Source organism: Peromyscus leucopus, chromosome 17, assembly GCF_004664715.2.
Source record: "Peromyscus leucopus breed LL Stock chromosome 17, UCI_PerLeu_2.1, whole genome shotgun sequence".
In the NCBI taxonomy this organism is placed as follows: Eukaryota; Metazoa; Chordata; class Mammalia; order Rodentia; family Cricetidae; genus Peromyscus; species Peromyscus leucopus.
Genome location: NC_051077.1, coordinates 9530787 through 9545814, shown reverse-complemented (window position 1 = coordinate 9545814; position 15028 = coordinate 9530787). Strand labels below are relative to the sequence as shown.

The following is a 15028-nucleotide window of genomic DNA, read 5'->3' as shown; positions in this document are numbered from 1 at the left end:
TAGAGTAGAATATTCATAGATAGATCATGAGTTATTGTACACTCATGAGCTGATGTCTATTCTATAACAGAAAAAGTGGATTGCCCATTAAGACTCACCTTACAAAGCCCACTGGAGCTGAAGCTTGGATCTTAGACATAATAAAAAGAAAATCATGTGAGAAGCTAGATGTAACTCAGAGAATGCAGGTGGTGTTTTATGGGGGTAATAAGTAAGGAGAACAAATCAATCAGGGTGTCAAGAATCCACAGAAGGTCTGGGGTGCTCAGTGTGTATATAGGGGTGAATATTATGGAAGAGAAAGTACAAACAGCATGATCTGGCTGTAGCCACATGCTGGACTCCCAGAGAGTGGAAAATCTCTCAAAGGAGTCTATGATAGGGAAATGCACACAAGAAACTGAAAATGAAGCATGTCATAACGAGAATCGATGAGCTTCTTTGTTGTGTTTATTTTGACATTGTATCCATCTAGATTGAGAATGCTTAAGGAGGTGAAAAAGCCCATTGTCTACATTTGTAATATAGGGGAAAAAAGACTAAATTTTAATGAAGGTCAAGGCAAACATATTAGAAAATATGCTTACTTTTCAAACAGCAGTGAGTCAGGAAGAGTGTTTCTATGGCTCTTATAAACACCATGGCCCAAAGCAAGTTGGAGAGGAAAGAGTTTATTTGGCTTCCATGTTCCTGTCGCAGTCCGTCACTGAGAGCAGTCAGGGCAGGACCCTGCAGGCAGGAGCTGAAGCAAAGAACATGGAGGGGTGCTGCTTACTGGCTTGCTCCCCATGGCTTGCTCAGCCAGCTTTCTGACACATTCCAGGACCGCCTGTCCACGGATGGCCCACATCAATCATCAGTCAAGGAAATGCCCCAACAGGCGTTCCTACAGGCCATTCTGATGGAGGCAACCAAGGTTCCCTTTTTCCAGATGACCCAGTTTGTGTCAAGTTGACAAAAAGCTAACCAGCATAGGAGTGACCTGATAATCCATGCTCTTATAACTATATTTAACTACTTTGTCATTATTATGAGTAATTGTTTCAGTACAAGTTACTATTAATTCCTCCTTTCTACAAAAGTAGTTGTTCAGGGCTGGGGATATAGCTCAGTTGGTAGAGTGCTTGTCTAATGAGATCAGGCTGGGTTTAGTTCCCAGCTCGGAAGAAAACAGATGCCTATCATCCCACACTCAGCAGGGAGAGGCAGAATCAGGAGTTCAGGACCATCTTTGGCTACATAGAGAGTTTGAAGCTAACCTGGAATACATGATACTCTTCCTAAAAAAAATATAAAGTAAATAAAATTAAATTTTAGTTATTACTATAAATATATAACATAATACTAGAAACAGTTTTTTCCTATTAAAAAGACGTTGTGATACTTCGTCATTACTTCTCTTACTGGTGTAAAGTATCAAAGTCAACTGACTTTCTGTGAGACACAGCTTCAGTTGTTGAACTTCTGTCAATATTAATAGTCTGGAAAAATTTTAAAAACTTAAATTCTTTTATTTTTGGTCTTAAAGGATTCTAATCCAGGGCTTTGAGCATCCTAAAAAAAGTTAACTATAGCTAGTCATGGTGGTGCAGCCCTGTAATCCCTCCCCCCGGGAGACTGAGGCAAGAAGATTGTGAACTTGAGGTCCATCTGGGCTACCCAGAGACCCTGTCTTATACAATGGAGAGAGAGAAGGGAGGGCAGGGGCGGGGGCGGGGGCGGAGGAGGATGCAGGCATAAGTCTGACAGTGATTTGACCAGACCTAAGCAGGACTGTGCTGGCAATCACTTTAAATGTTCCCACAGCAGTGTAGCATCATCTCTTCATTCATTAAGAGGGAAAAGAGGAGGACCACGCCCTGCTCTCTGGGGCTTCTGTGGGTGCCCGGAGCAGACAGGCAGCCATGTAATGGGGAGCAATGAGTTGTGGATTAGTCTTCCCACAAAGCTGGAGAGAAGCCAGGTCTGGCTTTGTTTCCCTCCCCTCTCCATATCTGAGGTCAGAAAGACCAAATCCTGCCCTGGAGAAAGGAAACTCATTAGATTAGAATCTTTCTGTCTAACCTTTTCAGCATCCCTCACTGAGGTTCCCCACTTCATTTTAAAATTAATCCTATCTAGTGTGTGTGCATGAGTGTGCATGGAGGTCAGAAGACAGTGTGCAAGGGTTGGTGTTCTCTCCACCACGTGGGTCCCTGGCATTGAACTCAGGTTGCCAGGCTTGGTGGCAAGCACCATTACACACCAAGTCTGTTCACAAAGAGCCCTCTGCTTTTGGAGATTTCTAGGCAATCTAGAAATTTTTTGGTTTGCAGTTGCAAAACTCAAATATTCACCTATTTCTGTGGTTTTTTTTTTTTTTTTTTTTTTTTTTTGTGTGTGTGTGTGTGTGTGTGTGTGTGTGTGTTTTCAAGACAGGGTTTCTCTGTGTAGACCTGGCTGTTCTGGAACTTGCTCTGTAGACCAAGCTGGCATCAAACTCACAGAGATTCTCCTGCCTCTGCCTCCTGAGTGCTGGGATTAAAGGCATGTGACGCCATCACCCAGCTTCTAATTTTCATCTTTATCACCAGGTGTTTGCTCCAGGTCTCCTCATATACTCATTTTCTTTCCTTTTATAAAGCATTTTATTTATTTTTTCTCTTGATTCCAAAGCTTTTCTTTCCTGATGTTGTATTCTGTAACTTTGAACTTCAGACTACAGATGAATTATGAGTTCTATCACTGAGGAGAAAATCCACCCATCAAATTGGTGCCTGAGATGATTAGTGAGAATGTCTACTCAGGGACTGGAGTACTGGTTCTGAGCATCAGAGCATGTGCCAATCCCCAGCACCACAAAAAGACGGAAGGAAAGGAGGGAGGAAGAAAGGAAGGAAGGAAGGAAGGGAGGGAGGAAGAGAGAGAGAGAAAAAAAAGAAAGAAAGAGAGAGACACACAGAAACAGACAGAGACAGACAGACAGACAAAGAGGAGATTATGTTGAAGGGGTACATTCTATTTTCTCAGGTCTGCTGCGTATCTTCAGAGGAGATTTGAAGCTCAGCAATATAAGTTAAAAGTGGAAAGACAATTGGTGAGTAAGACTCCAACTGGGGGAGTGCTCAGGGATGTTCTGACAGCTTCTCTGTCTTCAGACATCGATGGGTCCAAATTCATTCTGCTATAAAACCAAGGCCACCCACCATTTACTTTCACTTTTAATTTATAGACAGAATCTCACTATATAGCCCAGGACTGGCCTGGAACTCATTATTTATAGCAAGCTGACTTCACAATCTTGCTGATCCTCCTGCCTCAGCCTCCTGGGTGGGGAGTACAGGCATGGACTTCCAGGCCTTGCTTATATCAATCTTCTTTTGAATTGTTCATCAGTTCAAGTTCTTATTCTCACTATCACAGCCTGGGACTGCTAAACCTCAGAAGAGCTGCAACTGACCAGCTCAGCAAATAGACCCAAGTCACAGTACAAAAGTAACAGCAACATCACCAATGGTTCAATTTTAAAATGCTGCTTAAAGCATTTAATATTTCACTTAAAACTCTGCTACTCACCAAGCACTCTCCCATGCAGATTGCTTGGTGATATACTTCTTGTCTCGAGTAAGTAGTCCAGATTAAGCCAGAATATGCAAGGGTGCCTTATGAATTATTTCCTTCCATAAACAGGGTCTTCGTCCACCTTCTGCTGAGCCACATCCCAATGGGAGAGAAAAGCTACAAAGCCACAGGGAGGAGACTCAACTCCAGGAGCTTCGGTACAGGAAGAACAGAATGAAGGACCAGGTTTAACATTCCCAGTTCTGCCCACCACCAGTGTGTGTGTTGTGTGTGTGTGTGTGTGTGTGTGTGTGTGTGTGTGTGTGATGGTCCTTTACCCTGCAGCCTTTCTTGACATATGTCAACATTGCTTCCAGCATCCCTATGGACACAGAGAGCTGAGTTTATAAAGCGTTTGATAATGTGATTTTTATTACATCTTTTAGGACTATCGTAGTGAAACACAACAAAACATGTAGCTTAAAACAGCAGTAATATTATCTTGTGCTTTTGGAGGCGAAGACCAGAAGCAATGTGGGTAGTCATGTTGTGCTTGAACCTAGAAGCCTGTACGTAGTAGGTTGCTGGCTTCTGGAGGAGGCATATCGTCGTTGTGTGTGTGTGTGTGTGTGTGTGTGTGTGTGTGTGTGTGTGTGTGCTGGGATCTGTGCTGGGAGTGATGATGATGTTTAAAGTACTTCTTGGTGTAGATTTCTGGTCTAGTTTTTATCGGGTAGATGTTCAGTTCTTTGGTTACTGTTGGCTGATCTGAGTCCTAGCCAGGTGTGCAGGCTTTGGGGTCTCTGGTAGAGCTGTTCTGCAGTTCAGCATGGAGTCACAGAGGAATGGAGATGGCCTAGGAGGGAAGGTTGAGAGAGGCTGTGGGGAAGAACAAGGGAGACACTGGGTTTGCACCAAGAGGACGAGTGTGAAGAGGATGTCGGTGCTCTGGGAGGAAGGGTTCCTGTGGGCCGGCTGCTGCAGGACCAACGGTAAGTCTGGAGAGACTTTGATGGAGGATAGGAAGGGGGGTGAAGGTCCCCTACCCGAGTCCCAGCCTAGTCTGGCAGCTTTGGGTTCCTGGTGGAGAGAGGTTCTGTGGGTAGGCAGAGTCACAAAGGACTGGAGATGGCAGAAGGAAGGGCTGAAAGGTGTTTCCAAGAAGGACTAGAGGGACCCTGGGTCCACACCAAGCAGCCAAGTCCCTAGTGGATGGGATTGGGCTGTGCTCACTTTTTCAAAAGAGGCTTACTCATATTGATTGAGGAGCCCACTGTACCCCAGCATGACTTCATTTTAACTAATTACATCTGTAAAGACCCTATTTCCAAATAAGGTCACAATCTGAGGTACTGAGTGATAAGACTTGGGTGTATGTGGTGGTGACAATGATAATGATGATGATGATGATGATGATGATGATGATGATGATGATAATGATGGTGGTGATGATGAGTGATGATGATGATGACAATGAGTGAAGTCTCTGTTACCCAGGCTAGTCTTGAACTCTTGAACTCAAGTGATCCTCCCATCTCACATTTCTATATAGTTAGGACTAAAGGTGTGCACCCCAGCATCCATGCATCTTTTGAGGGGCAACATGTTCAATGAGTACAAAATGGAATGTGCAGAGAGGCTGCACATGATTTGGAATTGCAATAAACAAAGATCTCTGCCCCATACTCGTGTGTCCCTGCCAGGCTCTGAAGTCCCACAGCCCAAGTGAGCAAGCATATCATTACATGTAGAAGTGACTGCTTTTGTGATGACTACTTACACTATGTGCTTCAAAAATTGTAGGCTAAGTAGAGATTATTTTCAAGTTGTACATTGGTTTTGCTTTTCAGGAATATTGGAGACAGTTGGAGGAAATCCGCCAACAGTACCACAGCGACATGAAGGAAATACAGAAGAGGATGGGGAGAGAGCTCAAGGTGAAGCCAGTCTACCAGAGTGAACATTGTTCTGCCAATTTAGTGGTGACAAAATGACCAGAGAGTAAAAGCCATTTAATATCTAAAGCTAGGCTGGCAGCTTTGGGTTCCTGGTGGAGAGAGGCTCTGTGGGTAGGCAGAGTCACAAAGGACTGGGAAGGCTGAAAAGTGTTTCCAAACACCAAGTGGCTGATTCCCTAGTGGATGGGAGTGGGCTGTGTATACACACAAACACACACGTGCACGCACACACACAAGCACACATGCACACACACACATGCATGTATGTGTGCATGTGCACACACATGTACATTCACACATGTACATGTACATACACATATGCACACACATGGACACATACATATGAACACACACAGACATACACGTGCGCGCACACACACACACACGATACACACTCACACATACATACATACATACATACACACACACACAGAAACATAGACACATGAGGAGAACACAATCTCCTCATAGGAAATGAGAAAGAGGTGATCCTTCAGGTTTCTTTCTTTGTAGGAAAGCTATCAGACCTAACGGAAGATTAGCATTATTGTTTACTAGATGCCACACAGGATGGTGATGAGATATGAGGATCTTAATTAGGAATCACTGTTCTTAAAAATACATACTGTCTTCCTCGTGATCAGAAAGCCAGTGTTTACTGAGCAGCTGCTTTAGGACAGAACTGGATTAGATGCACAAAGTCCAAGATGAGTATAGGCTCATGCCCGTAAGGAGAGTAAAAATGGCCGGAGGTTATTAAAGTCAACTGTGAGCAGGCACTCCAAGTCTGTGTGGTCATGGACAGTGCCACTTTTCCCTTTTGGGGGATATTATATTAGTAGTAATATATAATGATATATTATATTAGTAATGATAAGTTATCATAGGACGTAATGGCCTCTGGAGGAGGCCTATTGTCATGGTTGGTCATGTGTGTGTGTTTGTGTTGGGATCTAGATATCTGGAGTTATGATATTTGAGGTTAATGATAAACCACATATAACATGGTGGTTTCACAAGACTATATTGTCTGATGTCCTTGCTGCTTTAGCCTGTATAAGTATGTGCTATGGTGCTCACATTTCTCAGGACATACCTCTTTGTTTATGAGACTGTGTACTGATCACAGTTGACATCACTCTTGAAAACCCCACAATGGTGAAAAATGGAAACTCATCTTTCCATCTCTCAGGTTTCTAGAATTGCAGCAGATGGCCATCTCCTCAGGGGGTGACTAAGGTAGCCTGTATTTAACCTGCTGTGTGAAAAACACACAGGTATTCCAACACTGTGAATCCCCGCAGCACCTTGGATTGCTCCTTCTCTGAGGCTGGTTGGGCTCCGCGGAGGCCACCTAGCACCTCCTTGAATAGATCTGCCATGCTGCTGCAGCAGACCTGCCGCCTCCAGCCTTCCTCCACCACTGAGCGTTTGTGCAAAAAGTAGTATAAGTGAGCACGAGCCGAGCTTTTCCAGTGCACCTTACGTATGTCCTATCACAGAAAATTCAATTACTCACTTAGCAGTTACAAGGCAAGCTAAGAGTACGTCTCTGACACGTCTGCTTCCTAGCAGATGCGGTTCTACTCAAAGTATGCATGTGAGATGATAATGGAACAAGACTGCCATAGTCAAGCCTCGTAGGTGCATAGCAGCAAGGATGAGAAGGCTAACTAGGAGGAAGGCTTCTGTGGAAGGGCTGAAAAGTGTTTGTATGTATGTATGTATGTGGATGGGGTGGGGGGAGACTGGACTGAGAAGAGGGGTGGACTTTACACGGTCTGAGCTAAGTGGCCTGTGCTGGATGTAAGGGGTGCGTCTCTCCAGGGCAGAGCTTCATCCATGGCGGGGAGCCTTGTGCCTGCCAACAGCCTTATGTACCGCAGGTCTGCATCGGGAAGTCTGAGTCCAGAAAAGCTGAGCATCGGGCATGCCTCCCTCCTTTTCTTTTTCCTGCCTTTCTTTATTTTGGGTACTGGGGATCACACTCAGGCTGTGCATGCTGCCAGGGCCAGCGAGCAGGCATTTCTAGAGTGTGTGAAAGAAGCAGTTGGTGAATTTGGTCAATCCCAAGGTAAAGGAGGAAGAAAGCAGGCTTGGAGGGGTCTGTGGCTAGCTCTTCATCCTCTCTGAGAGGGACAGCTGGTAAGCAGTCTACAGAGCCAAGCTCACTGACTGTGTGTAATCTGTATTAAAGGAGAATGCAGACCTCAGTCATAAAACCTATTTGGTGAAGAGGAATCACCTGAACTCCCACCCTGACGCAGCTGAAGAAGAAACCTTGATACAGGTAGAGATGCTATTGCCAGGGGGGGGTGAGCTTCCCAGCAAGGGTGCTCCTGTCCCAGGGGTCAGGGAGAGGTCTGACCTCTTGCTGTGCCACTCAGTCTGGTGGGGACCTTACAAAAGCTCACATGCTCTCTTGTCCATTCTCCTTTCCCATTTCTCCTGGCCTCCACCCCCCTCATCACTCCTAGGCAGCTGCTCATGAGTTTTCTGTCACAGTGGACTAGTGTGCATCTTCTGGACAAGAAGAGCATGACATACAAATGCCATCATCCCTTAGTGTCCCCTTTCATCCGGCTTCTGTCATGTACAGGAAGCAGTACTAGTGTTAAGTCTCATCTATGTTATCATATATTTATCATCACCTGTCACACTGCCACTCTAGGGACTTCACCCAGCTCGTCCCACTGCATGGGACATGTTTTCCTTGGACCTTCGTATGTTAAAGCCCAGTGCCCAGGCCTGAAATCAAATGCCAAGTGGATTTTCATGCTTTACTCTCACCTCCTGCTCATTTTCCGCCCTACTGCCCTATTTTCTTTTCATTTTTGTTTTGTTTGAGATAGAAGTTCATGTAACTAAAGATGGCCTTCATCTCTTGACCCCACTGCCTCTGCCTCAGAACACTTCGATCACAGGCACATGTCACCACAGGCACATGCCACCACCACCTAATTTAATTGATTATTGTTGTTGTTGTGTGTACATGTGTGTGATATATGTATGTGGATTAGTATGGGTGTGCATGAACTGCAGGACATATGTAGAGCTCAGAGGATGACTTTTGGGAGTTGATTCTTTTCTTCCACCACAGATCCCAGGTCACCAAGGTTGGGTGACAAGTGCTTTTACCTGCTGAGCCTTCTCCCTTTACCAACTCCCCTATTTTATGTATCTGAGACTTGCTTGAAATCATGTCATTAATTTGCAGACTCATGTGTTACCTAGCCTAGTCCAGGACAGTGCACATTTTCTAACAGCAGAGTCCTTTTTAGCCATGTCTGCTGTGTTCTTCATTGTGTAGGGGTATGGACCACAGAGGAAAGGGATAGCTGAATAAGAATTTGTAGAATTCTACCTCTCCAACCAGCCAGATCCTTGCAATCTTCTCGAGGGTCTAGCCTGACCTTCCCCTCGACAATCCTCTGTTAACCCACCAGATCTAGCCCAGGTCCCACATCCAGTGCCACAGTCTAGTCTGGCCACCTCTGCCTGAAGAGCATCTAATTGTCAAACTTACATTCTATGGCTGAGGTGTGGCTCAGTGGTAAAGTACTCACCTAACATGTACAAAGCCCTAATTTGATCCCCAATACTGCATAAGAAAATCATATTCTTGAATTGGATTGGGTTAATTTTCATTGGAGTAAAGGGAATTTTGTCACATTATAGAATTTTTGCCCATTAAAATGCCAGTGTTAAGTACATGACTATTTTAATTGGATGAATACCTAATTTTTTAGTGAATTATGATTAACTTTTCTTGGCAAATAAAATGTTTTTATTCTAAAATGAAGCATCAGATTCAATGTAGAAATCAAGTTATAGAAATATATAGCAATGTGAATTTAGATACTATGAATGTGTAATTGATATGAGGTGACAGAATTATGTTTTTCTCTAAGCTTTCAGGATATTGAAAGAGGTTTGAGTAAAGTATAGGATAACCAACATACAATCCACAGCCCCAGGGAGGCTAGGTAACAAAGAGGGCCCAAAGAGGGATGCATGGATTTCCCTGGGAGTGGGAAATAGAAGAGATTTGTTGGGTAAACTGGGGGCAGGGGTGGAGGGATGGGAACTTGAGGGAGCGGGTTGGGCGGGCTGGGTATGGGAGGTGGGTTGGGGCAGGACAGAGTGGGAGAGCAACGAAAGAGATGTCCTAATGGGGTGCCCTTTCAGGTTAGGGAGAAATCTGGTGCCAGGGAAACTCCCAGAAATCCACAAAGATGACCCCAGCTAAGACTAGGAATAGTGGAGAGGGTGCCTGAACTGGCCATCCATTGTAATCAGATTGGTGACTGCCCTAATTGTTATCAGAGAGACTTCATCCAGTAAGCAGATGCAGAGATCCACAACCAAGCACTGGGCCTAGCTCCAGGAGTCCTCCTGAAGAGAGGGAAGAAGGATTGTATGAGCGGGGGGGGGGGGGGGGGGGGGGGGGGGGGGTGTCAAGGTCATGATGGGGGAACCCAGAGACAGCTGACCTGAGCTTACGGGAGCTCATGCACTCTGGACCAGTTAGGGAGCATGCATGGGACCAACCTATGCCCTCTGCATGTGTGTGACAGTTGTGTAGCTTAGTCTGTTTGTAAGGCTCCTAGCAGTGAGATCAGGACCTGTCCCTGGCACTCAAGCTGGCTTTTGGGAACCTATCACCCATGCTGGATTACCTTGCCCATCCTTGATGCAGGAGGAGGAGTGGATGGGGAGGAGGTTAGATATGAGTTGGGAGTGGGGAGAAAATGGGAGGAGAGGAAAGGAGGAAACTATGGTCCGTATATAAAATAAATGAAAAAAAGTTAATTAAAAAATTAATAAAAAAAGAAAAGAAAGATTTGAAACAAATTAGGCTTCAGAACATAAAAGGTAGTAAAATTCCAAAGCATATCTATAGACTAAGATCCAAACATTCTTTTTTTTTGTTTTTGTTTTTTTAAGACAGGATTTCTCTGTGTAGCTTTGCGCCTTTCCTGGAACTTGCTTTGGAGACCAGGCTGGCCTCGAACTCACAGAGATCCGCTTGCCTCTGCCTCCTGAGTGCTGGGATTAAACACGTGTGCCACCACTGCCAGGCAAGATCCAAACATTCTTGTCTTTTGCTTGCATATTAGAAAGATGATTGGGGCTCATGCCTACAGTCTAGGTTGGCTCGGTGATTCCCACTGTCTTATGGAATAGCCCTACGGTGTGGTGCTACACTGGTGATCTTAAGTGTGTGTGCTGTCAACATGAACTGACCCCAGGGTTTGTAGTTGGAAGGCTCTATTGAACTGCTAAACTAAGATTTTTTTTCTTGTTTATTCTAGAGAGGGGTAAAGTTTGAAATTAGCCTAGATAAGTATATTTCTGAGGAAGACGCCATCCAAGAGAATGAGGTATGTCATTATGTACACATGGCCATGGTCAGCTATGACAAAGTGAGTCTGTCTTCAGGTTCGTGAAATTGTTGCACAAGCTGTAATGAGAATTCCCTAAATACACTTAGAAACAAGGTATCTGATGCTTTTTATCCTCTCATTAAAAAAAGATGAGACTGTTTCCTTGGATGGATTATTCCATTTTAATTTGTGTTTCTTTTATAAATGAGTTATTTTCCTGATCATATTAACTTTTTATTATTGCCAATAAAAAAGCATGGTATATAGCCAACAGTTAATATCTGACTTAAAACCACTGAGCAAGTAACCTGAAAGTGTCATTTATTTTAGGTCTTAATTAGTTCTCACAACTTGGCAGCTGCCTGTGGGGAGATCCCAGTTGTGCGTCTGGGCTGCCCTTGTTGTGGCAATAAATGCACACATACAGAAACACCCAGGTTTCATCTTATCACTCGATTTTAATCCCTTTTATAATCTCAGCTTTCATCAGCACTTCCAACAAATGTCAGTTCCAACATTAACGGATTTCTTTTTTCCACTTAATTTCCTCTGAATTCATCTTTTAGATTACTAGAAGTTAAATATGAACATCATAGCTGATACTCATTTTGTTTGCGTGCTGCTAGAGAAGAGAGCTTACATGCTATGCAAGGAAGATTCTCTGCCACTAGCTGCCTGGACCCCAAATGACCGTTTTAGTATTGGTGATGGGAGATGAGGGGCAGTTTTAGGACCTAATCAGTTGTAAAGTCCAGTGTGGTTGGTGTCCATGGTATCAACTACTGGGGAGGCTGAGGTAGGATGCTTGTGTGAGTCTGGTAATTTCTAGAACGCTGTGGACAACACAGTGAGGCCCCGGTTTAAGAAGAAAAAGGAAGCTGGAGAGATGGTTCAGTGGTTAAGAGCAATAGTTGCTCTTCCAGAGGACCTGGGGTGTTTGATTCGCCACCCACACGACATCCCACAATCATCTGTAATGCCAGTTCCAGGGGATCCAACACCCTCTTCTGGCGATCTTGGGCACCAGACACAGAAGCGGTATACAGGCATACATGTAGATAAAACAGTCATACACATAAAAGAAAAGTAAATGAATCTTAAAGAAGGAGGAGGAGAATGAGGAGGAGGAGAAGGAAGAAGAAGAAGAAGAAGAAGAAGAAGAAGAAGAAGAAGAAGAAGAAGAAGAAGAAGAAGAAGAAGAAGAAGAAGAAGAAGAAGCATATTATGTTGGATACTGAGAGCAGGGCATGGATAAGGAAACCCTGAAGTGAATAGTGTGATTCGGAAGATAGAATGCCTGGGTGAAATTGAGTTCTTCCATGATCAGGCTGGCTACTATATGCAAGAAGAAATGGAAACATTGATGCTTCTGTCTCAGTCAAAATGGTTTCACCTTTAAAACTATATGGATTTGTTCATATATGTATATCTATATCTCTCTCTATATATTTATATATCACCATGTAGCTTAAAAATTAGTATTTGGACACACACATATTCATGCATTTAACTCCCAATATGGCTTCTTTCTCATGAAAAACTGTGAAATTTCTTTAGGTAATGGATAAACTAAATGATACCTTGAGATTTGAAGATGGCATGAAGTTTCAGGAGTGCAGAGCTGTAAAGGAGCATGAAAATTACACAGACAGAGCCTTTGAGGAGCTCTGTGGCCCTGAAGCAGGTACATGTTGCTTGAAAGCAGTGGAGGAAAAGAGCTTTTCATTCGCAATCGTCTCCAACTCTCTCCGCTGGGCTCCTGGCTCCTTCCCTGCACATACCCTTCATCCAGCATTCCTTCCTGCCACACACACACATACATGGGTACACACATACACATGCACGCACACACATGCATGCACACATGTACACACACACACCATGCATGCACACACACACATACATGGGCACACACATACACATGCGCGCGCGTGCGCGCACACACACACACACATATATACACATGCATGCACACACGTATATACACACACACACACACATATATACACATGCATGCACACACGTATATACACACACACACACATATACACATGCATGCACACACGTATACACACACACACATATATACACATGCATGCACACACGTATACACACACACACACATATACACATGCATGCACACACGTATACACACACACACACACACACACACACACACACACACACACACACACACCAGTTCTACCCACTCCTGCAGTTTCAGCACTTCTAGCAATGCCACACTTAGGGGGCTTTCTCAGTACCTACTGAACAGCTCTCTGGGCAGGTGTGACAAGTACTACAACCTCATGTATCCTTCCCAGAGACCTTTGCTTCAGGACAAGGCCATTGCCAAGGTGACAGTTCCTTCTATACACCCAGGGCAGCTCCTCCTCAGAGATGCCTCGGAACTTTTCCTCTGTCCCCATGCCTTCTGCTGCGAGGTAGGGTTCTGTCACCCTTCTGAGCACCGTGGTGACATAGGAAACCATGAAAAACTTGGGTTCTGGAGCCAGTGGCAAGCACTGGAGTTTCCGGTCATGGGGCATTTCTTGTTTTGCAGGTTACTTTTACGTTCTGAACCCCTCTTTCCTCTTTGAGGCATGGGGAATAGCAGTAGTAATAACCACACAGGGCTGATGTAGCAAGAAGATTGATGTATGATATGTACAAAGTGCCTGCCTAAATGATAGGTGCCTAATAAATGATCTTCCCTTAATTAAAAAAGGGATTGATTGATTGCCTTTATACATGCTGCCTGCATGGGTTTATGTGCACACTTGCATGAAGGTGCTGGGGTGGGGGGCAGAGGCAGATCCTCTGGATCTGGAGTTACAGGAGGTTGTGAGCCACCTGATGTGGGCTCGGGAGGGAGCCAGCGTCAGAGCAGCCAGAGACTGAAGCAGCTCGTCACATCACATCCGCACTCAGAAGCCAATGGACCTGCTACTCAGTCCACTCTCTCCATTCTATTTCTACAGTCAGGGCCAAGTCTAGAGAGCTGTGCTGCCCATAGCGTGTGCAGAGTTCTCCCACATCAACTAAGGAGATGAAGAAAGTCCCCAACAGACACGCCCACAGGCCACCCAGATCCAGACAGCCCCTCACTGAGACTCTTTTTCCACTTGATTCTTCATTATATCAAATAGACAATTAAAACTAAGCATGGCATTGGGAAAAGCATGAAATCTGATCCTAAATAATGGTACGACAAAACAAAATGTTAAAAATTCATACGTAAAATGTTACATATTTGAAAATGAAGTAAAATAATTATATATATACTTTAAATAGGGACAAACTGGTTGTTCAAAACACAAAGACACTGGGGTGGCAGTACACACTTGTAATCTCAATACTCAGAAGACCAAGCTGAAAGGTCAAGAGTTTAAGGCTGGTATGGTCCACACAGCAAGTTCACTACCTCAAAAACCAACCAAAAAAATCACTAAGTATATAAATAATATTTTAAGATGTAGAAAATATCACAGAATAAAAGAAATTATTAATAGATATGGCTTTAGTAATGAAAACTTGGCTGAGTATGGTGGCTCACACCTATAATCCTAGTATGTGGGAGGCTGAAGTGGGAAGTTCAGAAGTTGAGGCCGTGTAGCACGGTCCAGGGTCAAAAGGCCAAAAATTAATAATAAAAATATTTTTAAAGCATGGTATGAAGTTTCATGAATAGTATAATTTAATTCCTTAATTTTTCAATTAACTCTGTGTATGTGCCACGTGGAGTTCAGAGGACAAGTTGGGGGAGCTGGTTCTCAAGTGGGTCCTGGGGCTTGAACTCAGGTTGTCAGGTTGGGCAGCAAGTGCCTTTACCTGCTGAGCCATTTCAACAGGCCTGGTTTTTAACTTAAGAAAATGGATTTGGGATTAGAGAGATGGCTCAGCGATTAAGAGCTCTGGCTGTTCTTACAGAGGACCCAGGTTCAATTCCAAGTACTACATTGCTGCGGGCCACAGGAATATATCATAAGAACTCAGCTAGTTATGGCAAAGTCACTACCTGGAGGGATTAAGGAATTCCTCCAGAGGAAGCTAAATTCCAAGGAGTTTTTTGGTGTTACTTGGCTTGTTATATATCAGCTGTATTCTGTTATGAAAATCATGTGTGCCTTCATAGTTTTCCCA

At 44.1% G+C, this 15028-nt stretch overlaps 1 protein-coding gene across 2 annotated transcripts in view; it reads left to right on the top strand.

Annotated features, from left to right (window-relative positions):
- Positions 1–15028, top strand: part of Nek5 (NIMA related kinase 5) — a 50903-nt gene that overhangs the window by 22882 nt on the left and 12993 nt on the right. For both annotated transcript variants that reach the window (XM_037211624.1, XM_037211623.1), the window contains exons 11-16: positions 3010–3076; positions 3670–3786; positions 5391–5477; positions 7696–7788; positions 10814–10882; positions 12443–12569. In XM_037211624.1, the coding sequence (XP_037067519.1) occupies positions 3010–3076; positions 3670–3786; positions 5391–5477; positions 7696–7788; positions 10814–10882; positions 12443–12569 (560 nt within the window). The remainder of the gene's footprint in view (positions 1–3009; positions 3077–3669; positions 3787–5390; positions 5478–7695; positions 7789–10813; positions 10883–12442; positions 12570–15028) is intronic.